This window comes from Perognathus longimembris, chromosome 3 (assembly GCF_023159225.1).
Source record: "Perognathus longimembris pacificus isolate PPM17 chromosome 3, ASM2315922v1, whole genome shotgun sequence".
NCBI classification, from domain to species: Eukaryota; Metazoa; Chordata; class Mammalia; order Rodentia; family Heteromyidae; genus Perognathus; species Perognathus longimembris.
Genome location: NC_063163.1, coordinates 46,872,525 through 46,897,848, shown reverse-complemented (window position 1 = coordinate 46,897,848; position 25,324 = coordinate 46,872,525). Strand labels below are relative to the sequence as shown.

The 25,324-nt window shown below is 42.1% G+C and overlaps 1 protein-coding gene across 1 annotated transcript in view; it reads right to left on the bottom strand.

The window, feature by feature from the left end:
- Positions 1–3,957: 3,957 nt before the first annotated feature.
- Positions 3,958–25,324, bottom strand: part of LOC125347598 (phosphatidylinositol 3,4,5-trisphosphate 3-phosphatase TPTE2-like) — a 93,189-nt gene continuing 71,822 nt past the window's right edge. The window contains 4 exon segments of the mRNA XM_048340597.1: positions 3,958–4,063; positions 19,961–20,031; positions 22,884–22,976; positions 24,738–24,814. Coding sequence (XP_048196554.1) covers positions 3,958–4,063; positions 19,961–20,031; positions 22,884–22,976; positions 24,738–24,814 — 347 coding nt within the window.

The window sequence follows — 25,324 nt, the reverse complement described above, 5'->3', positions numbered from 1 at the left end:
TTGCTCAGTGTTTTACTGCAAATAGAAATAGTAGAAAACCCACTTTTTCACAAAAGTGGTCACAAACGATAGCTTCATCTATTCTAGATGAAAGTTTCTTTTACTAAAGTTTCCTGAACCTGTGCACTAAGACGTTAAAAGATTTTTATAATGGAACTTGAAAACTAAAATATCCATCTAGATCTTTAAGACATTATATCTGCACCTTTTGTATGGCTTCTTGATGAAGTTTCAGGGTAGGCCTCCTGGATTTTCCCCCAGGTGCTGTACTCTTAAAATAATAGTGCCATTCATTTTCTAGAAGGGTTCTGAAGGTAGTCTGCAGCCTTGACTGGATTGCAGTGTAGCCCAGGTGAGCTGGCCTTCGGAAAGCAGCATGGCCCTCACCAGCTCCCCTGCCCTGGGCTCTTGATTGAGGAAGAGGCGTAGTGGATGGATGGGCTGTGCTCTAAGGAAGACCTCTGTGGCCTCAAGCCAGCAGCTCTTACCTAATTCCATCTCTAGGTCCTGACCTCAGATGGATTCCAGGGTGTTCTTTTGGCCTTTGAGAGCTGTGATCTCCTCTGGACCATCCTGCCCTTTCTACCTCCACCAGTTAGAAGCCCTTCCATGGAACAGAGAATGCCAAAGCTAAGAGAAGGCTTGTCTTTGTGTTTGGTGATCAAGTGGGGGAACTCTTGGGTGAAACTCTTCTCCAGAAAGCTGAGAGCTTGTACTCCCAAAGGAGTAGAGGCTGTGGAGTCAGGGCTGACCCATTCTGAAGCTGACCTCTGAACCCACAAGTTTCTGAACAAGCCTTGCTCAGCATTGGAGCCTTCTTCATTAGTGTGATAGGTAGCTCATAAATTTTAATGATGCCTGTACATGATAGGGATTTATAAAGCATTGGTACACAAGAAATGCAATTTTATTAAGATAGGTGATTATTTATGTACCAACCAAAAAGAAAAAAGTAAACCCCACAGTACCTCTGATCCTCATGGGCCTGGAGTGGGCCTTTCTTTAGCCATTCTCACTGAGAAACAGCCTCACTGCTCTGAGCTGCAACCAGCAGCATGCTCTCAGTAGTAAGTGTTCTTAGGCTGCCTGGAATGCCAAAGCAAGTGTGGTGACTGTGTTACTGTGTCCTTGCTATGTCTGTCCTTGTTAGGATGTAAGAATGGGTAAAACCTCAGTCTCAAGCTTTCTGGCATCACCAAGGCTCTAGAGACCCTTCACCATAGTGCTAGGAGCAGCAGGGTCAGGGAAGCAAGCTACCACCGCACGGGAAAAACAGGTGTTGTGGATTCTTGAGCAGATGCTTGTTGTATCTGCTGTGCTCTTAAGCCAGAGCTTGTTCTTATGAAAAGAAAAAAACAGTTCTTTTTTTTTTTCTTGTGCTGGTCCTAGGGCTTGAACTAAGGGCCTGGGCACTGTCCCCAATCTTTTTTGCTCAAGGCTAGCACTTTACTAAAGCCACAGCTCTACTTCCAGGGTTTTGGTGATGAATTAGAGATGAGAGTCGCATGGACTTTCTTGCCCAGGCTGGCTTCCAATGGCTAACCTGAGATCTCAGACACCTGATTACAGATGTGAGCCATTGGCACCTGGTAAAAATCATTTTTCTACTTTAATTTTCTCTTCACACTTAAATGTTCTGTAGCTACTGTGTAGTGCTTCATCCAAACAGGCCTGGATTGAAACAAAAGTAGAAAATGGGACTTCCCACAGGGAAGAAACGACTGAGTGTCCATGTCTCTTTGCCCAGTGACTGGGAGGTAATCTAAGCTAGCGCCGTTGGCAGTAGGTCTTCTCACAGGTTGGCCAGTAAAGATTGAACTAAATATCTTCAGCAGTGCAAATGAGGGTGGGAAGAATGTCAGAATTTTTGTTTTCATTGTATTTGCTTCATCTGTGGCCCAATCTTTGGTTACAATTTGTACCATTTCAGATCTGTACTCCAGAAAAAAATATAACTAGTTTAAAATATTTTGTTTAAAGAAATCTGAGTGCCCTATCATTAAATTATTTGCCTAACACCAGGCCATGAGTTTTATTTTAGTGCCATAGATCCATGCTAAGCACCAACAATCAGCCGTGCTCAAGGGGATGGCTTTTATTGCAACAGGCATTTTTCAATAGTAATGTTGCAAAGGCAGTCTTGCTGTAGCCAAGTACCCAAATAGAACATTTTTCAAGGGCAATCATGGCCTTAAAATAATGTGCCAGTGAAGGTAAGTACTGATGCGTACCAAAGAGAACATAATGATGTCTGTGTGTGCCCACAGGGTTAGCCAGTGTTTATTGAGGTGTCTTTCCTTCAGGGTGTTCCCAAGGCTTAGTGAAGTTGGTTGTAAACAGAGGTGGTAGATTTCCAAATAAGAAATCTATATGACTCAATATTTCTCTGAATTTATTTTGGATGTTACTCAAAAGTAGACATTATTGAAATTTGTTTCTCAGACTCCTTTTGCATGTCTGTGACTCTGTAATCAAAGATGGTTTGTCACATAAGCCTCTTGTGTTGAGGTGAGGGGTAAGGGTGTAAAACATCTCTCCCCTTTGGCTTTAACACTTTGCTGCCAATCTGATGTATGAATCATTTGTGAAAAAAGAAATCCATTTTCTGATACCAGAGGCAAATATAAACCAGAGCAAGGAAAAACACTTGTATTAAAACATGAGAGTATCTATGTGGGTATTGGGAGGATCATAATTTTTGGCATTCTCATTCTTTTTTTTTTTTTGGCCAGTCCTGGGACCTGGACTCAGGGCCTGAGCATTGTCCCTGGCTTCTTTTTGTTCAAGGATAACACTCTGCCACTTGAGCCACAGTGCCCCTTCTGGCCATTTTCTGTATATGTGGTGCTGGGGAATTGAACCCAGGGCCTCATGTATACCAGGCAAGCACTCTTGCCACTAGGCCATATCCCCAGCCCGAGGATCATAATTTTTATAGATTTTTTTTAATAGATTTTATTTTATTCCAGAGCTGAGGACTGAACTCAGGGCCTTGTGCTCACCAGGCAGGTACTCTTCTGCTGAGGTAAATCCCCAGCCCCAGATCACAATTTTTAAATTAAAGCTTTGAGCTATGTCAGAGTTCTTCCATGTGGTCTCCACTGTTCCTCTGTATTGCTACGTTCTCAATTTAACTAAAAATACAAGAGGGAGACTGTGAAGCATATGCCTTCAAGAAAGACATCAGTGGAGGGAGGGGGATATGAGGGACAAGGTAATAAACAGTACAAGAAATGTATCCAATGCCTAACGTATGAAACTGTAACCTCTCTGTACATCAGTTTGATAATAAAAATTTGAAAAAAAAAAAAAAGACATCAGTGAAGCTGCGCACTGCTGACTCACACCTATAATCCTAGAGACTCAGGAAGTGGAGATCTGGAGAATCAAGACTCAAAGCTAGCCAGGGCAGACAAATCCTCAAGTCTCTTATTTCCAATTAACCAGCAAAAAATGAAGTAGAAGCATGGTTCAAGTGGTAAAGCACCAGCTGGGAGTGAGGTCCAGAGTTCAAGACCCAGTGCTAGCATAAAACAAAAACAACAGAATTGAGAAATACAAGGGAAGGGTAGATCAAAGGGGTGAAGATGTTGAAGTGGTAGTACAGATAGAGATGCACTACACATGTAAAGTGCTTTCTTAAATCGCAAAAAGTCCAATATATAACCTAAAATGAAGAGAAGGAGTGGGTTGGGAGGAGTGCGTGAGAACACTGAAAGGGGTGACATTGGTCAGAATGCACTTAATAAGTTGCTTCAGTGAATGGCAACTCCTTTGTACAACTACTTAAAGATAATGAAAATATCCCCCCCAAAAAGAAAAAAAACTAACGAATATACATAAATGTATGTGTACATACACATATTTACATAATGCGTTTCTCAAGAATATAAACCTGCCAGGGTTTGGCTGCCAGTGTTTCAAGAGTACTCTGCATCATGTCTAGTTTATTTTTCATCAAAATACTTCTTTAAAGTAGAGTTCTACAGCAAAATCAGGGCAGTAAATATTCCACGCTTTTGGTTTATGTGGATTGTCTAGTTCCTGTCACAGCAGATAAAGTCTAAGGATAGAAAGAAAAAATAAACAATTACCTTTAATTCTAGGGCTATCTGAAAAGTCATGTAGTACAACACACCTGTTAGAAAGAGACTTCACTAGCTGCAACCAGAACCTAAGCCCCACTTGTTTTCCTTGTTCGTTTCATCTCTTTAATGTGACACAAGACACCTAAATCTTCATCACTTGATGAGCTTCCACCCCTATTTCTCTGGTGATGTTGCCGATGGAGACGCAGGCTTTTCTGCCTGAGCTGACTTCAAACTGCTTCTCCAGAGCTCTGTCTCCCAAGTAGCTAGGATTTTAGCTGTGAGCCTTACCAACACCCAGCTTGTAGTTAGCTTTTTACAATCTGTGGGCCTATTTCTCTTTGCTGCTGACCACCAGTGTCTAATGGTGGCATAAAGCCTGGGGTGGACATAGTACCCAGTTAGGTGGCAATAGATAAAGCATTTGCTGACCAGGTGTTTATGGCATCTCGATGGAGTGCTGGGGATGAGATGCTCAGAGGAAGAGGGAAGAGGAAAAGAAGGATACTGTGATGAGCAAAAAAGACTCGAGAAAACCTTGCAGGGACACTGCTGCTGAGCGGAACTGTGAACGAGAAGTGGGTCTGGGAAAGAAGCAATCTCGAGTGCTCACGGGTCTCCTCTCCTAAAGTCGCCTACCCTGAGCTGAGACTAGGAGCCATGAGAACAGAGGCAAGGGGATGGAGTCCCCCGCCCCCTCAAGTGGAAACAGGCTAAGGAAGTACAGAGACATCTATGAGCTGCTGACATTGCTAAGCATCGCCTGCCCAGTGGGCAGCTCCAGAGTGGAGTTCATGTGTGGGCCTCAGATGCCTATGAGTTATGATCATCTATGCACATGACCATGAGCAAGCCCTCTCAAAGAGTGGAGAAGTGCATCCTCCGGTCCCATCCTTCGATTCTAGAGCACTTACCGTGAATGAAATAAAGTATAATCTTTTCAACTTTGAGGGTTTTGAAAACTGGTAAATTCAAATTATATACATTTTTCACAGTTTCAAAGTATCCAACATAACGACTCTGCAAAGCAACAGAAGACTCCATTTTAGTGGGAATGCAATGTTTAAAGGCACTATCCTAATCTCTTTTTTAGCATGACATCGACAGATCTGCATTTGAGTGCTTGCTTCAAAGCATTAATTTCTCCAAACCTCAACTTCCCAATTTGCATAAAAGTGCCCACTCATACTTGTTGACTATATTAAATGATAATGAATAGGAAGTCCGTACATGATTTATTATAGTTTGGCATATAAACTGTAGGAGACAAACACCTTCTTCAGTAAATAAATTATGAGAAATATGAAAAGTAAGAAACCAATAAACCTTAACTGAAGAGTTGTGGGAATGACTGAAATATGTACTCTTATTTAGTACTCAATTGGAAAGAACTAAAATAAAAGGGGATTTTAGCCTATTATGGAAATTACATACCAATTGATATTACACAGGTATTATTGAAGTACAATATGGGGTATAACCAATGCTATCAGGTGGGTTTTCTTGGAGGGGGGTATGCTGGTCCTGGGAGCTGTCTTTGAGCTCCTGTGCTCAATTCTACCGTTTGATCTATAGCTTCACATCTGATTTTTAATAGTTAATTGGAGATAAAATTGTTACAGAATTTCCTACTTGGGATGGCTTTGAACTGTGATTCTCAAATCTCACCTTCCTGAGTAGCTAGGATTATGGTATGAGTTGTTTTGTTTTTGCTCAAGGCTGGTGCTCTACCACTTGAGTCACAGTTCCAACCCCAGATGTTTTGGTGCTTAATTGGAGATAAGAGTCTCACAGACTTTCTTGCTCTGGCTGGCTTCGAACCCCAATTCTCAGGTCTCATCCTCCTGACTAGCTAGGATTACAGATGTGAGCCACCAGGGCCTAAATAGGTGTTTTTCTATTTTCTTTTTCTTTTGTTCTTTTGGGGAGTGCATACATTGGGTGTCATCTCAAACTACTAGTGAGATCAAAGAAACTGATGATTGGAATTCCCTTCAATGCAATCCTGGTTTAGGAAAGAAAGTTGGAAGGGCCATCCAGGGTTTGAGGAGAGTGGGAAGGGAAGATTGAAGCATGACTGGTTGTGAGTTGAGATGATGAGTGAGGTATATACTGTATGATTCCATCTTCATGTGTTCAGGTTTGGATATGCAATGTGCTCTTAAAAGGCTTCTGTGCAAAAGGCTCAGTCCCCAATGTAACCAGTGGTCAGATGCGGGCCTTTGGGAAGTAATTGTCTCAGGAGGCTTCCTGACCACACTGAGGTGAGCAGGCTTCTCCACCACACCCTCCTTGACATGAGTGTTCAGTCTCACCTCAGGCCCAAAGCAATGGGATCAAGTGGCCATGAAGTCACCCCTGAAACCGTGAGCCTCACTCAATCTCCCTCCCCGCCCTCTTAAGTTCTTCTCCCAGGCATTTGTCACAGTGACCAACAGTCTAATCCAAGATATTTGGAAATTTTTATGTTTCCATAATAAAACATGTTCAAGGAAAAAATAGGGTAATAGTATCTAGTTCAAATGGATATTACAGATAGGGAATGGGTAATACATGATAGTGTTGGCAATCACAGGATTTAAAATATTTTTCCCTTTTCATTCATATTTTCCTTCTCTCTCTCTCTGCCTTTCTTCCTTTTTTTGGGGGGGGGGCACTGCCCTAGGTATCATGTTTTTTTTTTTTTTTTTTTTTTGGCCAGTCCTGGGCCTTGGACTCAGGGCCTGAGCACTGTCCCTGGCTTCTTCCCGCTCAAGGCTAGCACTCTGCCACGTGAGCCACAGCGCCGCTTCTGGCCGTTTTTTCTGTATATGTGGTGCTGGGGAATCCAACCTAGGGCCTCGTGTATCCGAGGCAGGCACTCTTGCCACTAGGCTATATCCCCAGCCCCCCTAGGTATCATGTTTATTGTGCTGTTTTTACATTCCAAACCCAGTCCCCTCTCCCACTGGGGGACAGCAGCAGGAGGGATTTACAGTCCATTTACAGTATCTGTGTGCCTCCTTGCCAAGCTCCCCCTCAAACCCTTAGTCCATGTACCTGTGGCCCCCTGAAATGCAGCTAGGTACAAAGGCCAAGAAGTAGTAATCTTCCTGGGAGAACAGGAGGAAGAGGCTAGAGAATTTGGCCCCTCCTCCCACTTCCCATGCCCTAGGAGAACAGAAGTCAGCAAAACAGTCCATGCTCTCCAGCCTAGCAGGCTGGGGGAGAGAAAGATGACAGTAACTTTGATTTCCCTGCAAAGAGGGATTGATATTTCACAAACCCCTGCATAGACAATGCACAATTCAACCTCTGTAGAACATCCCAAGGATTGCTTCCTGCTGATCCCACTTGTGTGGGGGAGAGGTGACAAAGAGGGGGAAGGAATGAGAGGCAGAGAACAAGAAATGAAGGCAGAAAGTCAGAAAAGTTACTGCAGCTTAAACAGGAAACCCTTCTTGTTCAGGACTGTCATAGCCACAGTTTGCAAAAAGTGCAGCTATTGATTAATGCAATGTAGTGTCAATTAGATGTACATTCCTGAGGTCTTTTATCTGTTGTAGCTTTGTCTTTTTCTTTTTCTTTTCATTACATCAGGTATATTGCCCCGTAAATTGTGGTAGTGGTACCAGGAATAAAAAATTAAGGAATTTTTAACTTTTCAAAAAAAAAAAAAAAGAAAGGGAGGCGGGGGAGGGCTGGAGGCGGGGTAGGGAGGTTGTTGAGTTTAGAGCCCAGCAGAGACCCCTGAGACTTATTCCTCAGGAACACGGGTCAGCTGTCAGGGAGACCTTTCCACACCAGCTCCCATCCTTCCCAAAGGTAGGTGAGAACTTGCGGCCAAGACAGAGGATATCAGTAGGGCTGGAGCTAGCTGCAAAGGGAAGTCGTGGCTGTTTGGGGTGGTGGCCTTATTGGCGGGTAGGGCTATATTTAATCTCCTGGGCCCATTAACTTGGTTCCTATTCCGATGCGTGCGTAGCCAGAGTACAGATGCGCACAGAGTATGCATGCGTGCCTAAGAGCTGAGTGGAACACGCGCCGGCCTTGCGTGCTTGCGACTGAGGGGTAGTGGTGGCGGAGAAATGAAGCTAAGTCTTAAATAATATAAGCCAAAAGGCAAGAATGGGATACGTGGGATAAGTGTCAATCTCAAAGAGTAGAGTAGTTACCAAACCTTGGGAGAGTCAAAAGGAGGATGGGTTGGGGAAATACTGATCCGTGAATAATAATATAACAGTGAAATAAGACCCAAAGTTTCTGATGAGCTGCTGTCCAGTAGAGTGACTATAGACATTGTGTGAATATAGACATATATATAGAGAGAGAGAAGGAATATAAACACATATATGTATTTATATACATATAGATGTCAAAAATAAGAAAGGAAGCCAGGCACCAGTGGCTCTCGCCTGTAATTAGCTACTCAGGTGGCTGAGATCGCAGGATCACAGTTCAAAACCAGCCCAGGCAAAAAAACTCCTTGAGACTCCTATCTGCAATAAACTACTCTGAAAAAGCCAGATGTGGAGCTGTGGCTGAAGTGGTAGAGCACTAGCCTTGAGCACAGAGGCTCAGGGAGAGCACCCAGGCCCTATGTTCAAGCTCCAAGACCAGCAAAAAAAAAAAAGGATTTTGACTGTTTTTATCATAAAGATATACAAATGTTTGACAAACAGTTATATTTAACCTGATTTATACATAAGTGTGTATGTTGTATATACAAATATATGTGTGTCACAAAACCTCATATGGTACCTTATTAATATGTACAACTTTTATGCTTCTATATGGATCAATAAAGAACAAAATGCAATTAAATGAAAAATACGATGTGATTCATGACTATGTATTCCCATATAATTTTTTATTAACATAGAGTCAGCTTAAATGCATATATGAATGCAAGTATATAGAAGTATGAATGTAGGTAACCAACACTTCTACCATGTTGTTGAACATTGTTTGCCACCTTGCTGTCAATATTGAAATATACTTGAAACATTTATTACCACAGATTATTTTTAATGTTTCTTGAATTTCTCGCCACTTTTGTGATGAGATGTTTAGCCTCAAAATGCATTCTGTCAGGTGCATTCAAGATGAATTTGTACTCTGATTATTCTTTTAAGAAGAATACCACTATTTATTGCTCTATAGAAAATCCAGGTACATAATTACACTGTTATGTACTATTCCAGAAGTCAGTAAACACATTATATTCTGCAAATCCATTTGACAGAAGGAAAATATGCAACTATAAAAATGTATAGCTGAAGGAAGAGGTGAAATTTTGGCAGCTGGATGTATTTGACCAGGAAATTGTAGTTCACATGATTTTAACCATATGAGTTTGAAAATACGGTGTATTGATCTATATATAATAAAAACATAACACTGTCAAAGACGTATGTTCAACAATATTTGCACCTTGTGACAAAAGGCAGACTGCCTTTCAGACAGTCAGTGCCTTCTTCTTGTCTTCTTGTCATCTTGAAGAGAATAACCCAAAGCTATAGACCACTGGCCATGTCTCCAGAGACAAAAACAGAGCGATGGTTAACCAGGATGTGACTTGAGACTATTTTAACATGCATACCTTTCTGCCTCTAATACTTTGCTGTTTAACCTGAAGGCCTATCTGTAAACACCCACCAAAGATGGGAAAAGATATAGACGTGCTGTCATTCATGGCTGCCATGTAAAAATTCTTTTCAGCCAGGCACTGGTGGTTCACACCTGTAATCCTAGCTACTCAGGAGGCTGAGATCTGAGGATCACAGTTTGAAGCCAGCTCAGGCAGGATAGTCTTCTGAGACTCTTATCTCCAATTAACCTCAAGAAAACTGGAAGGGGAGCTGTGGCTTAAAGTAGTAGCGCTCTAGCCTTGAGCAAAAAGCTCAGGGACAGCATCCAGGCCTTGAGTTCAAACTCCACAACAACAAACTTTTCTTCTTTGCCCTTAAAAATGGGGGTGGAAGTAGTGGATGGAAATGAACACAAGTATAGAAAGGCAGAAGGTCCAGGCTTTCCAAGAGCAGACAGCATTTTTCCCCTCATATCTTTAAATGGTTTTACAAAGGAGTTGCCCTTCAACTAAGCAGTTCATGAATGTATTTTATCTTTTTTAGGAGGTGGTCCGTTTCCTTGACACCAAGCACTTTGGTCATTATTTTGTATACAACCTCTGCAGTATGTATATGACTTAACAGTTTTGCTACTGTAAATAGAAAATATGTAAGAAAGTGATCTCTCTTTTATGTTTCATTTAGTCATAAATATTTCATGGTAGGACATTAGATCAGAAATCCCTATCTGGGGAAATGGAGTTGTGGCTCAACCTGGTAGAATATTAGCCTTCAGCAAAACTGCTTAGGGACAGTGCCCAAGCCCTGAGTTCAAGCTCCACAACTGAACCAGAAGAAAGAATTCCTTATTTAGTGCTGGTCCTGTTTGGTAGGAAAAGTTAGTCGGGTAGCACAAAGCCCCTACAAGGGAGGCAGGCCAGTGAGACCAAAGAGGCAGAGTTAGCAAGGAAGGGTTCAGGGAAGGTCTGCTCTTACTGCACTTAGACTTAGGCAGGTTTTCCTGTCTTTCATGTCAGATTGTACTGAAGACAATTCAGCCACTATATTCTCTGACCCACTGGAAGTGGGTGGTGATGAGAATAACGCCCTTGATAGGAAACAACAACAATGAATTTTTTTAAACACACCTGTAGAAAACAGGTTTTCCCTTGTGTCTGTCTTGATTTTGTTTTCTCCTGTCTATACATTAAATGACCATTTTTCAGGGACTTGCACATTTTAGACAGCGCCATTGACCTCTGCTCCATGACACATGTGCGCTGGTAGAACGGGTAGTCTGACAGAAGTGAGGGTTCTGAAGCAAGTGGTTAATTTTAGATTACCTGAGGTGAATAGACCACTTATTCTAGAATCCTTCCCCCAAATCCTTCACCTCTCCTTCACCTCTTTGAACCCCTGGCCTACCTGCCTCCTCCCTCTTAGGGACCTTGTGCTGCTGATCTTAAGAATCGTTTTAGAGCAACAGAAGGTTCCCAGGTGTTGGGGTCACCTGCACCTTTAAGGGGCCACAGCTGACCTCAGCCTGTCCCTCCCCTTCCTGTCTTTAACCGGAAGAGAAGGAAGTCTGACATCAATTGAGGGACAGCTCCTTGGGACCAATCAGGGGCCCCTCTCTTGTGCCCGCCTTTGGAGTATATCTGGGAGGTTCCTCATTTAAATAAACAGAAGCCCTAGAGGTTTTCTCCGGGGACCCACGCGCCCATGTCGTTCTTGGCGGCTTTGGGGCACCATGTGACCACAGTCACCGAGGCTACTCGTGGCCATCGCTCCCTCGTGAGCGATCATGGACCACCCAGGAAGGGGCGGACAAGCCCCTTCTCCCCCCAGGTGAGGGGAATTCGAGAGAGAGAGCCCACACCTAGGAAGCTCCTTTTGAAGATAGATAAGGAATTCCTAATAGAATATTTGAACTTTATTCCTAACTTCTGCATTGTTAGGCATACAGATGTGACATGTACGTTCTTTCTTTCCTCCCTTCCTCCCTTCCTCCCTCCCTCCCTCACTCCCTCCCTCCCTCCCTTCTCTTTCTTTCTTGTTTCTTTCTTTCTTTCTTTTCTCTTTCTTTCTTTCTTTCTTTCTCTTTCTTTCTTTCTCTTTCTTTCTTTCTTTCTTTCTTTCTTTCTTTCTTTCTTTCTTTCTTTCTTTCTTTCTTTCTTTCTTTCTTTCTTTCTTTCTTTCTTTCTTTCTTTCTCTTTCTTTCTTTCTTTCTTTCTTTCCCAGTCCTGTGGCTTGAACTCAGCTCCTAAGCACTGTTCCTGGCTTCATTTTGCTCAAGGCTAGTACTCTGTCTACTTGAACAACAGCGCCACTTCTGGCTTTTTCTATATATGTGGTGCTGAGGAATCAAACCCAGGCCTTCATGTATAGGAGGCAAGCACTCTTGCCACTAGGCCGGACTCCCAGTCTTGTATGTTATTTCTTGTAGAAGAGTCTTATGACCCAAAATACTTCCTTAATTGAATGTACAGAATACTCATTGAGGACCACAATGCTCCTATGGTTGAATAAGTTTTGTGTCACACTGACTGAGTAGACTACTAAATGCATTGGGCTTGAATTTTTAGAACTATTTACAATCAACTACAAATCTTCTAGGTGAAATCAGGGAGATGATTCTGCTCTCAAGAGAGGTCATGGACTGGTTGGCCAAAGATGCTCAAAATGTTGTCGCAATTCACTGCAAAGAAGGCAAAGGCTTTTCTTTCTGTTCCCTTTTTCTCAAGATAAACAAAAATATTGAATGGCTAGCAGAAGATTCATACTGCTATCATCAGAATTAGTATTTTAACATTGATTTCTTTTTTAATGTTTGTTAAGGCTGAAAAGGATAAAAAGGAAATAGAGAAGGGAAGGGAAGAAGAAAGGGAAAGAGTGAAGAAGGGAAGAAAGAAAGAAAAAGAGAACTAAAGAAGGTTAAGGGTATTTTCCCTTATTACTGATGATTTGGGTTTTTTTCAGTTCTGATTTTTCAGTTTATATGTGTCAAAATACAAATTCTTGGTGTTAAGATATTTTGTATTTGACTATGTGAAAGTCCCCGCCAAGCATTGGTGGTGGATGCTTATAATTGTAGCTTCTCAGGAGGCAGAGTTTTGAGGATCATGGTTCAAAGGCAACCCACACAAAGATATTCATGAGACTTTGGTCTCTAACCAGCCGAACGCTGGAAATGGAGATGTGACTCAAGCAGTAGAGCACTCTGATTGAGCAGAACAAGCCAAGGGAGATCATGAGTTCAGGTTCCATTACCAGCACACTTGCACATGCACAAACGCACACACGTACACACACACACAGAGCCCCCGGGGGCTGCCTAGGCAGGCTTCACCCCAGAGCATCCTACTTCCCATCATGCATCTCCCCTCTCCAGAAGGGAGCTCCAATGCCTGAGATTTTCCTGGCTCCTGAAAATTCTCTCAAACTGGCTTTTGATTTCCCTGCAAACAGGGATTGATATTTCACAAACCCCTGCATAGACAACGCACAATTCAACCTCTGTAGAGTATCACAAGGATTGCCCCCTGCTAATCCCACTTGTGTGGGAGAAAGGAAGTCAGGGGGGAAAGAATGAGAGGCAGAAAACAAGAAATAAAGGAAATGAGAGAGAAGAAGAATATGAAAGAATGAAAAGGGAAAAACATTCTAAATCCTGTGATTGCCAACACTATCATACTTTTTTATATTTCCCATTCCCTTTTTGTAACATCCATTTGAACTAGATACTATTACCCTATTTTTTCCTCGAACATGTTTTATTATGGAAACATAAAAATTTCCAAATATCTTGGATTAGACTGTTGGTCACTGTGACAAATGCCTGGGAAAAGAACTTAAGAGGGGGGGAGGGAGATTGAGTGAGGCTCACGGTTTCAGGGGTGACTTCATGGCCACTTGATCCCACTGCTTTGGGCCTGAGGTGAGACTGAAAACTCATGTCAAGGAGGGTGTGGTGGAGAAGCCTGCTCACCTCAGTAGGGCCAGGAAGCAGAGAGAAGCAGAAAGGGGCAGGACATCCTTCCCTTTCTTCAACCAGGCTCCATCTCCTCTACTAATGCTGTAAACATCTGAAGCCCTCAGTGGATTGGACTATTGAAGCAGTCAGAAGCCTCCTGAGACAATTACTGCTCAAAGGCCCGCATCTCACCACTGGTACATTGGGGACTGAGCCTTTTGCACAGAAGCCTTTTAAGAGCACATTGCATATCCAAACCTGAACTCATAAAGATGGAATCATACAGTATATTCCTCACTCATCATCTCAACTCACAAGCAGTCTTGCTTCAACCTTCCCTTTCAACTCTCCTCAAACCCTGGATGGCCCTTCCTACTCTTTCCTAAACTAGGATTGCATTGAAGGGAATTCCAATCATCGGTTTCTTTGATCTCACTAGTAGTTTGAGATGAGAGCCAATGAATGCACTCCCCAAAAGAACAAAAGAAAAAGAAAAAAGAAAAACACCTAATCAGGCCCTGGTGGCTCACATCTGTAATCCTAGCTAGTCAGGAGGATGAGACCTGAGAATTGGGGTTCGAAGCCAGCCAGAGCAAGAAAGTCTGTGAGACTCTTATCTCCAATTAAGCACCAAAACATCTGGGGTTGGAACTGTGACTCAAGTTGTAGAGCACCAGCCTTGAGCAAAAACAAAACAACTCTGGTTGGCAATGGCTCATACCATAATCCTAGCTACTCAGGAAGGTGAGATTTGAGAATCACAGTTCAAAGCCATCCCAAGTAGGAAATTCTGTGACAATTTTATCTCCAATTAACCACCAAAAATCAGATGTGAAGCTGTAGATCAAACGGTAGAAAAGCACAGGAGCTCAAAGACAGCTCCCAGGACCAGCATACCCCCCTCCAAGGATACCCACCTGATAGCATTGGTTATACCCCAAATTGTACTTCAATAATACCTGTGTAATATCAATTGGTATGTAACTTTCCATAATAGGCTAAAATCCCCTCTTATTTTAGTTTTTTCCAATTGAGTACTAAATAAGAGTACATATTTCAGTCATTCCCATGACTCTTCAGTTAAGGTTTATTGGTTTCTTACTTTACATATTTCTCATAATTTATTTACTGAAGAAACCAAGGTGTTTGTCTCCTACAGTTTATATGCCAAACTATAATAAATCATGTATGGACGTCCTATTCATTATCATTTAATATGGTCAACAAGTATGAGTGGGTACTTTTATGCAAATTAGGAAGTTCAGGTTTGGAGAAATTTAATGTTTTGAAGGAAGCACTCACATGCAGATCTGTCGATGTTCCAGCCCATCATTTCCCATGCCATGCGCAGCTCATCCACAGTGCCTTTTCTGTTTCTCTGCACACCAGGTGGCAGCCTGTGGGGGCTTCCTAGCTGTGGATGTGGCTGCAAATGGTTTTCTTTCAGAGATGTGATGGCTGTGAACAGAGCTCGGCCTTGCAGCAGACACTACCAGTCTCCAGTATGGGCCACATAATCACAGCCTTGCCCGTGGATAGGTTTTCCCTTTGTCCAAGTCACCCCACCAAACGAAAAAAAAAAGTATCTGTAGAGGCTAAACAGCACATGAACTTAGTGAAGTCCATTGCTAATCATGCCCTTTGCATGCTCACATCCACAATGGCTTCCTGCTGCAGCAAACTAAACATTCTGAGCTGAACACCAGGTCTTCTACCATGTGATTTTTCCAGTCCTTGCTCTCACCCTGTGTATGTTACATCCTGCAGGCTATCATCTTTAGGAGATTTGCTGTTTCCCAGCATCCCGAGCCTTTGGTCACATGGCCCCTTTCCCTAAAGACTCTGACCTCCCTGGGCCCTTTGAGTTCTAGTAGCCCTTATGGGTATGTTACAGAATGTGTCCTTTACTCTTTAGCTATTTCTTATTTTTATTTTATTGTTAAGGTGATGTAGTTAAAGTTACATATATATGGTAGTGAGTACATTTTTTGTCAAACTTGCTACCTCCTTTATTTCTCTCATACCTTCCCTCCTCCCCAGTCTCCCCCGACCTCAAGTTGTACAGTTACTTTTCAACACATTGTATTGTGAGTATCACTGTTGCATTGGGTTAGCTTTTCAAGTACAATGTATGTATCTCCCTTAAAGGCAAGGCCTGTGTCCTGTCAATCTTGCCACCCTTTGCATCCCAAAGTGCTTTGCTCCTGGTGCAGTATCTTCCTTGTTTGGATGAGTGCTTCCTTGCTTGTGTGTCAGTTGTGGAAGCCCCTGTTGCTTTAAGCTGCTTCAGGGGAAGGAAGTGTGAGACCAGAAGCAGCTCCAGGGCCCTGTGTGCAGAAGTGGAGAATCTGGTGGCAGGAGCCAAGGGGAGGTTACCTGTAGCTCCTGCGCAGGTCTGCAGGCCTCTCCCCTTTCTCAATTCTGCAGTCATGCAGTTTCCCTGTCTGCAGCCCTGACCTGGGGAGCCATGGGTGAGAGCTCTGCTGATTCCCAGGGAGAGCAAGGCAGGGTACAGAGGTGTTGTCAAAGATGCAGGACTGAGTCCCCCTCTGCTGGATGGTCCTTCCTACACACTGCCACATTCTGCCCTTCCTTGTGGCTATTCTCCTTGCCACCCGAGATTCAAGATCTTTCAGAGCCTTTCTCACTATAGCTCTTTCGTTTTGTGCCAGTACTGGGTCTTGAACTCAGGGATCTGCTGCTTGGGAGGCTTGACCTGCTCATAACTGGCACTGTACCAGTTGACCCACACCTCTAGCCTATTTGCTAATTCATTGGAGATGGATTCTCCAAGACTTTTCAGCCCTGGATGGCTTCAGTCTTTAGTCCTCTCAGCCTCAGCCTCAGCCTCCTGGGTAGCGACCATTACTGGCATGGGCCAGCACCCAGCACACTGCTTGTGCCAATTGGAAATGTATTAGCTAACTTTATCAGCTTTCCCAGTTGGCTCAGCACCAGAACTCTTCAGTTCCTCCATGGGTGATCCAGGGAAAGCCCTTGTGAGCAATTTTTTTATAGAGGAGGAATATCAACTGAGAGAATTCCAGGGTTTCCTTACAACAACAAATTTGGGAAAAGGGCTGATGAAGAAACTCTAGCTTTTAGAGACTCCCAAAAATGACATATAATTAGCTTCTGCTGCTATGGATTGGAAACATGGCTTAAGTGGTAGAGTTCTTGCAAAAACAAAATAAAATCCAGGCACATTAAAATATTGTATAAAATTATAGGCTGTGTATATGATGTGGAAATGAATTGCAGGTGTTAGCTTGAGTTCCATTCTCACATTAAGTCATGATATAATGGCTTTCTAACCACAATAAAGCTTTGGTCAGAGATGTGAAACATATCTTTTTTGTTTTGTTTTGTTTTTTTTGTTTGCCAGACCTGGGGCTTGGACTCAGGTCCTGAGCACTGTCCCTGGCTTCTTCCCGCTCAAGGCTAGCACTCTGCCACTTGAGCCACAGCGCCACTTCTAGCCATTTTCTATATATGTGGCGCTGGGGAATTGAACCCAGGGCCTCATGTATACTAGACAAGCACTCTTGCCACTAGGCCATATCCCCAGCCCAACATGTCTTTTTCTTAAAGCTTGCAGTTTCTGCATTATTTTCATTTATCCTACCAAATGCCAAATATTTAACAAATATTTAAATAGTCAAATATTTAACATCATTAGTAACTGTAAAATCTCAAAGGGCTTTTCTCTTTTCGTAACTGTGCTTTAAAATCCATTATCCTTTTACTCTACTCTCAGGTTCAAAATAGACATAGTACACCTTTTTTTATAGATATTTTCCTGCACACAATTCCTTCCTTAAGCACTATTGCTTAAGCACTGTTTACCCATTATTCCTTTTTATGTTAAGTCATTTGTGCACCATGGCTTTCCAAACCACCTTATTCTGTCCCCAGTAGAAAGATTTGTGCATCTCACTGTTTTTTGCATTCTTCCTAACTTCCCTTTTTCCCTCATGGTCATAATATCCTGTTCAATACCTTTCTAAGCTATGTGTGGTGGACAACCTTTTCCCAATTAACTGCTGCTCCTGTGGGGGCCTTCCAAATCCTATTTCCTATCATATATGCCTCATAGAAAGGTCCCCCTATGGTGGAAATTAACGGCTTCTCTTTTGTGGATGGGGTTTTATGGCCCCAAATACCAAGTCCAAATTTTGGGATTTAAAATGAGTTTTCTAGCCCTTAAGGCTAGGGGCCTGAGAGGCTTATTGGACTCCTGGTCTTCCTCATCATGGCTAATAGATTTCTTTCTAAGTTGCTCATACAGCTCTCTTGTAGGTTTTTCCCCTTGCAACAATCCTGGGCTTTAACAGCTGTCATTTCCCCCACAGATGAGGAAGTAGTTATTTTTGTGTCAGTCACATATTCCTGCACTTTCTTCTCTACAATGCCCCATCTCCCGGAATATGTTACAAATACAAATGTTCTAATTATAAAACATGTCTTGAGCAATGCGAGGAAAAGTAGAAGCAGCAAACACAGTCTCAGCCTTGGGCCTTGCCTAGGAGGCTTTTCCTCCCCCGGACCCATGTCAAACAGATGGAAGGTGACCTGATGCTCCTCCACCACCAGCGTTTCAAGAGTACTCTGCATCATTGGTCTTGGTTATTTTTTTTAAATCAAAATACTTATTTATTTAAAGTTCAGTTCTACAGCAAAATCAGGGCGGTAAATATTCCACAATTTTGGCTTATGTGGATTGTCCAGGTCCTGTCGCGACAGATAAAGTCTAAGGATAGGAAGAAAAAAATCAATTACCTTTAATTCTAGGGCTATCAGAAAAGTCATGCAGTACAACACGCCTGTTTACAAAGAGACTTCGCTAACTGCAACCAGAAAGCTAAGCCCCACTTGTTTTCCTTGCTCCTTCCATCTTTTTGATGTGACATAAGACACCTAAATCTTCAGTAAGGAATGTCAGTCACAACATGCCTTGTATGGAATTAGTGGCAATCAACTTGAACTAACTAAATGTCTATAGTGGACAGAATTATGGAGAAATACATAATTATGTAATGAGACCCAATAATAAAATTCTGCTTTGTTTCTTTTATGTTGATAGTGGGGCTTGAACTCAGGACCCTGTGCTATCACTTACATTTTGCTGCTCAAGCTGGCATTCTATCACCTGAGCCACAGTTCCATTTTCGGCTTTGTTACTGGCTAATTGGAAATAAAAGTCTCACAGACCTTTCTCCCTGGGATGGCTTTAAATTGTGATCCTCAGATCTCAGCCTCCTGCACAGCTAGGATTACAGGCCAGTGAGCCACCGGCACCCTGTCAGTTCTCTCTCTAGTGATGAAGCTGGTGTTTTTGTCTAAATAACAACCTCATAATTTTAAAAGCAGCTTTACAAAAAGCAAGGGACAAATCAGTACCAATTTCTCCAGAAACATCTATGAAATGAGGATAAACGTCCTCACAGTCTCTAACATGGTGATAATCGTGTTAAGGACAAAGCTGTGCTTTTCAAGAACCACATGGAGAAAGACCAGTAGTAAAGGCCCCTCACCCCCAAGCCCTGTCTTTGTTGGAGGATTTTGCTCATGAGTCAAACTTTGTATGCATGGAGAAAAATTATCCATTAAAGGCAGTTTACTCTTTCCAAGTCAAATTGTGTGTGAACCACAAGTCTGCAGAACTAGTGATTTCTTGGTGCTGATTTACTAGACTTGAAGTACTATTAGGACCAGTTCAGGTTTGAAGCGAACTCTGGCCTGGGATCTAACAAATACCATCAATGCAGGCACCTATGATGACTCTGATCTGAACATCTTGAGTAATTTTCACAACCTTGGGAAAAATACTCCTGCAAAGTGGGGAACTTGCCGGTTCAGGAATGCATTTCTAGATATACTAGTAGGTTCTTAGGAACAATGAACTTTTTAGAAGCATTTTCCCAATTCAGTTCTTAGAAAAACCTTTTCAAATGGGAAACTAGCAAACGAATAGTTTTTAGACCTTTGAATTATGACTTATCAGGTCATGTAACTTCTGTCCTAGATGTAAATGTTTCAATATCAGCTTGAAGCCAGCTAAGCCTTCCTTTAACACCAGTACATCCACACACACATCCCCACACCCAACCTGCTGTATTCCAGGAACTGAGCAGATGTAGACTTCCCTGGGAGGAACTGGACACCACTAAGCTCTGAGTAACTGCATTTTAACTTTACACCAACCTACAGCAGGGGCTTTGAAATGGTTGCTCAAGGATTTCTCTGTTTTTGTATAAAATGTACTTAGGACAATGGGTAAAAACACTTGCCACTCTATACATAGACATAGAAGATGAATCTGTGTCTATTGGATTACATTATATTCTTACCGATTTCTCTTTGTAAATGATGTATTGAACAAGAAAAAGAATGCACAGTCATCATACCCTTTAGGAAGAAACTGAAAACACATGGGTAAAGGTTATTTTCATAATAAAATAGATATCAAAAACTAATGATTCTAAACAGATTAATATTTCCCCCCTTATTGCTTTATGTATATCATCAGTTGAAGCCCAAAATTTTTGAATTAAAATATAAAGGGCAAAAATTAGTGCAGTGAATAGAAAAAAAAAGCTAAATTGGATTTCCTAAAAAGTCATTAGGAACAGAGTGAAAAAAATAAGCCACAGAATGGAGGGAAATGTATGCAAATCATGTATCTAATGAGGGTGCTATATCCAGAAGAACTGTCTCAATTCAAAGACAAAAGCCAGGGGTTGGGGATATGGCCTAGTGGCAAAGAGTGCTTACTTCAAAAGCCAGATAAAACACACTCCAAGGGCTTGAACACACCTTTCATGTTTCAGACAATGCATCCAAAAGGCCCAGAAGCACTGGCAAAGGCTGAGTCCTAATGTCACACCCACTAGATCATCATGGAAAATCAGCAGAACCACAGACCACCAGAGCCCCTCAGGCCTTGCTAGCACAAAAGTAAAATGGTGATGCCACGGTGGAAAAGGATTGGTGGTTATCAGTAAATTAAACACAGAATTACCAGATAAAACCAATCCCACTTGACAAATGTTTTTTCATGATGAATAAAAATACTGATCTTCGGTCTCATTTGCACAGTGCTGAATAATCAGCTGAAGATCTATGCCTATTTGCACCCAAACATACTGCGGTGAATGCTTACTGCTGTTGCCTCTGCATTCATTTTGAATGTACGTTAGACTGGCATACCAGGAACAGGGCACAGGCACTCCTGACAGTTTCCAGTCTCTGTCCCATCCAGTTCCTCAGTGGGAAGGATCTGGATCTCTGTCTCATGCACCCATTTTCCTAAGCGACAGTGGATATAATCTCCTCCCGCATGCACCCCATGCTCCAGGGGGCCTGCGCAGGTGTGTCAAGGTGACTACCTGGGTTCCCACATGACTCCAGGGACCACAATGGAACCTCCCACAGGAAACCTGCTCAGCTAATATCCTGGGCCCTGTGCAAAGGCGCCTAGTTCCTTAGGTCTCCCTGTGCCTATGACTCCCCACCGCTGGTTGGGCATGCATTTCCCCTGGATGGCTCTCCTCTTTCCACTAGCCTTCCCCTCTCTCTGTCATAAACTGCTTCTGTTCTCTGTGTTTCCTTGTGCTGCCTTGTTGGTGCCTTACCTGAGCAGCATGCACAAGCCTGTGTCTGCTTTCAGGGCTTTCGTGCAGTATCTACTTTGGTAGGAGGAAACTAAAAGCCACAAGTCAGCCCGAGCCTCAGGGCATCTGCCAGTAAACAAGTTTCCTGTGAGAAGGACACCTGGTCACCGGGGTGGCACTTAGGCTTTAGGCTACCCACCAGGGTAAACAATCATCCTGTGAAAGATAAGGCTGCCTCCACAGCCATCTCACCTGGAGCCCATCAGAGCAAAGCTGCAATTTACACTCGCTCTCCAGAGAAGGTCCTTGACACCAAGCTAGAAGAAATATAACATGTTCCTACCATCTAGATAGCTACTTTGAATAATTAACCACTCATATTGGTGACAACTGGCTACTCAAGAGACTGAGATCTGGAGGATGAAAGACAGCTTGTGCAGGAAAGTCAGATCCCATTTCCAAAATAACCAGCAAAAATCGGGGCTGGAGGCATGGCTCAAGTGATAGAGACCCAGCCAAGCAAGCAAACTAAACAAATCACAAGGCCCTGAGTTCAAACTCTGGTACTGTGAAAACAAAACAACAAACAACAAAAACACACACACACACATAAAATGTGAGCAAAGAAATTTCTAAATTTTTAAAAATATGCCTTCACATCTCTACCCTTGATAATTAATCATCGCTAAAACTAGCTATTACCAAGCTCCCCCCAGCCAGTCCAGAAACCACTGTTTCTGCTTACAGACCACTGGTTGAGCAATAATTCAGACTGGCTCCATTATCCAAGGGAAGCCTTTCAATATAACGACTACCCAGGTCATTTGCTTCAACACATTTACCATCTTAATAGCTAACAGATACTCCTTCAGGAGTGAGTATGTTTACTCATGAAGGCAGAGAATGAAATTTAAGTTCCTTGTTGGTAGTGGTGATGGCTGACTTAATAGAAAGATAAAACTACTGAGTCACTGAAATTCATTATAAACAAAACAGACATAACACTGTACAAGTCATCAATAGAAATTATACTCATGACTGTTACAGTAATGATCTTTATGTTAATAGATAAAATCTCCCCCAGTTATTGATCATGTGTAAATGAATTGATGGCAATATGTTTAAAAGGCACAAAACTGTCAATACTGCTCTGAAGTGTAAAAAATACCTTCTTTTTAACATCCTGTTTTTCTTATTTGAAAATGAACAGATGTTAAATTGCATAGAATTTAGAAAAAAAAAAAACGTAGCTGGTGGCTTTACACCTGTAATCATAGGTACTCAGGAGTCTCAGATCTGAGGATCTGGAGTTCACAGGCAACCAGGGCAGAAAAATACATGAGACTCGTCTCCAGTAATCCACTCAGTCAAAGCCAGAAGTGATACTGTGGCTCAAGTGGAAGAGTGCTAGCCTTGAGCAAAAGAAGCTCAAGGACAGTGGCCCAGGCCCAGAGTTCAAGCCCAAGGACAGGTTAAAAAATACTAACTTAGAAAAAAAAAACAAACACACTTTAAAAATTGTGATAGTTTTGATTTGTGTTTTCCTCCCCTTTTCTGTACCTGGATTGTTTTCTCTTGTTAGGAAATGAAACAAAGGAAATCCCAAACCAAAATCATTCAAAATCCAGATAAAAGCAATACAGGGTTTTCTCTTACTCACAGGTGATAAAAACTTTACTTTCACATCACCACATAAGTCGGGACAGTCAGGAATAACAAATATTACTCTGTCCGTCTCTTTGTCATGGAGTACCTATGAATAAAACACATGGAATTAGGAACTGTAAATGTAGCTGGTAAGTATTCATTTTCACCCAGCCAGGCATCCAAAATTCATTATATACTCTCAGTTATATGGCCCAGTCATTGCATATAGAAAGCAATAGTAATCCTTTTTTTTTCTTTACAATAATTCTATTGGTATAAGGGTTATAATAGGGCACTCTCGAGAAGCAATGAATTCATTTTTGTACTAGAGTTTAACCTAATCAACATTACAGGTTTATGTGAATCATCTGATTTTCATATTCTTTTCAAGACAATGCACGATGAAGCTCGTTTAAAGCTCACATTGATATTCAGTAAAGGTATGCATAACTAATCATGTTTTTATATTTTAAAAAATCTCATCTGAGACCAATGCCAGATTCCAGTGAATGGAGTGACAAAAAAAAAAGTCAAGTTTTGAGGATTAACAACTTTGAAATTATTCTAGGTATTGCTTTGATACTGATTCACCTTTGTTCTATAATGAGAGAGGCTATGCTAGGCCTCATGGGGCCCAAAACAAATCTCCAAACAACAACCTCATGCTTTTTCAATCTCTTCAGGAGTTTTTATACATAAAGAACAATAGTACAATAGTATATTGTTTTCAAGCTGTATAAAGAAGACTGAGTGTGCAATCATGCAGTGTGTGGGTGTGTGGAGGTGGGGGTTATAGCAGAGAGGCTGAATAGGAAAACTTCCCCAAGGAAGTAGAAGTTGAGCTGGTCATTAGGGACTTGGATAAATGAGGAGTAGTCCAGGCCTGAGAAGAGAGACCTGCAGAAACATGAATAGAAATTAGAGTTGGATTAGAAGAGCCAGAAGGGTGACCCATCCTCCTTTAATGGGAGGCTGTAGGTCAAGCTATTGACGGAATAGCTCAGCTATGCCAGGGCTGCTATGACTTGAGAGTTTAAGAGCCAGGAAAACAAGAGTGAAAAGTCCTAGCAATAGCTGGGGGCACGTCCTATGTGACACAGTGGCTGGATAATTATGGCCTGTAACATTGACTTAGTAACTTATTGTTTATAGTGTGTGTGTCTGTGTGTGTGTGTGTGTGTGTGTGTGTGTGTGTGTAGAAGTTATAACAAGAACCTGAGAAGGAATTTTAAAAGTTCACTTTTGGGTCACAAAGACAACTTGCTTATGTCTTCCAGAAAAGGTCTACAGTCCTGAGCATTTCTGCACCATTACAGTCCAGTACTGTCGTCCCCACTGCTGTGTGTGGAGCGGTTTCTCCTCAGTCCACACGCTCTCACCAGGTGTCTCATGGTGGCAGACCCTGTGCATCTGAGTTTGAGTCACTGAGGACTCTGTTGAGCCAAGAGCTTCTGTGCCCATTCCCAATTTTCTGAATCCTACTTAGGAGGCAGAAGCTGCACTTCACAAGGCCAGCGTGATCTTCAAGAACACTAAATTGGAGGATCAGTGCTCTACAATAAATGACCCAAAAAATGACCAAAAGGAAGATAATATGGCAAATACTGACCAGACATAGGAATTTAAAACATGGATTGATTTCTGGGGACCTGCCTAACATTTGTGAGCAAGTGAAGACAAAGGAACTGTGAACTGAAGCATATTTTGGGAAAAGTCTTGCAAGGACTGTCTGAAGCAAGGCTTTGGTTGGACTCAGTGCTCAGCAGCATGCATCCGTGTGGTGAGTGATGGTTTGGAAGAGCACCATGTCTGCTTGACTGTGAGCTTTGAAGCAAACACCAGAATTAGTTCAAATGCTTTCACTCACTGTGCAGGTTTGAGATGTGCAAGTAAACACGGTCTTCTGCTGCATTACTATTTCTACTGTTAGGTCGGTTCCATCTCCTCGACCAACACCTCAATAAAAGTAGAACCACAGACTTGTTAGAGCACAGAGCAAGAGGTCTAGCCAGTTAACTTGATAGACTAAAAAGAAAAAGCAATGCCAATTAACACTGTGGTGATATTTAATCATTTCATCTTGTACAAATTTTGTCTTTGAACCAGCTTCTGTTTCCTAAACCAGAGTTTATAAGATTAGCGAGAAAGAGAAAAAAATATATGCAGTATATTTAGCTTCTGAAAGCTTCAGCTTTCCAGAAAAGGAATTTGGGATGGTGATCAACCAAGCGTCTTGCTAATGCGATGCTTTCTTTACACTTCCATAACAGTCTAAATTCCTCTTGCCCTACTTTAAAGTCAATTTTGAGGTCACTCTCAATGAAAATATAGGAAAGCCATACTCAAACTTTCCTATTTGTAGATGTTCCCGACAAATGGTCTTACGCTTCACTCTTTCTTTTTAAACTATATTTTTATTATCTTTAAGTAGTTGTACAAAGTGGTTACCATTAG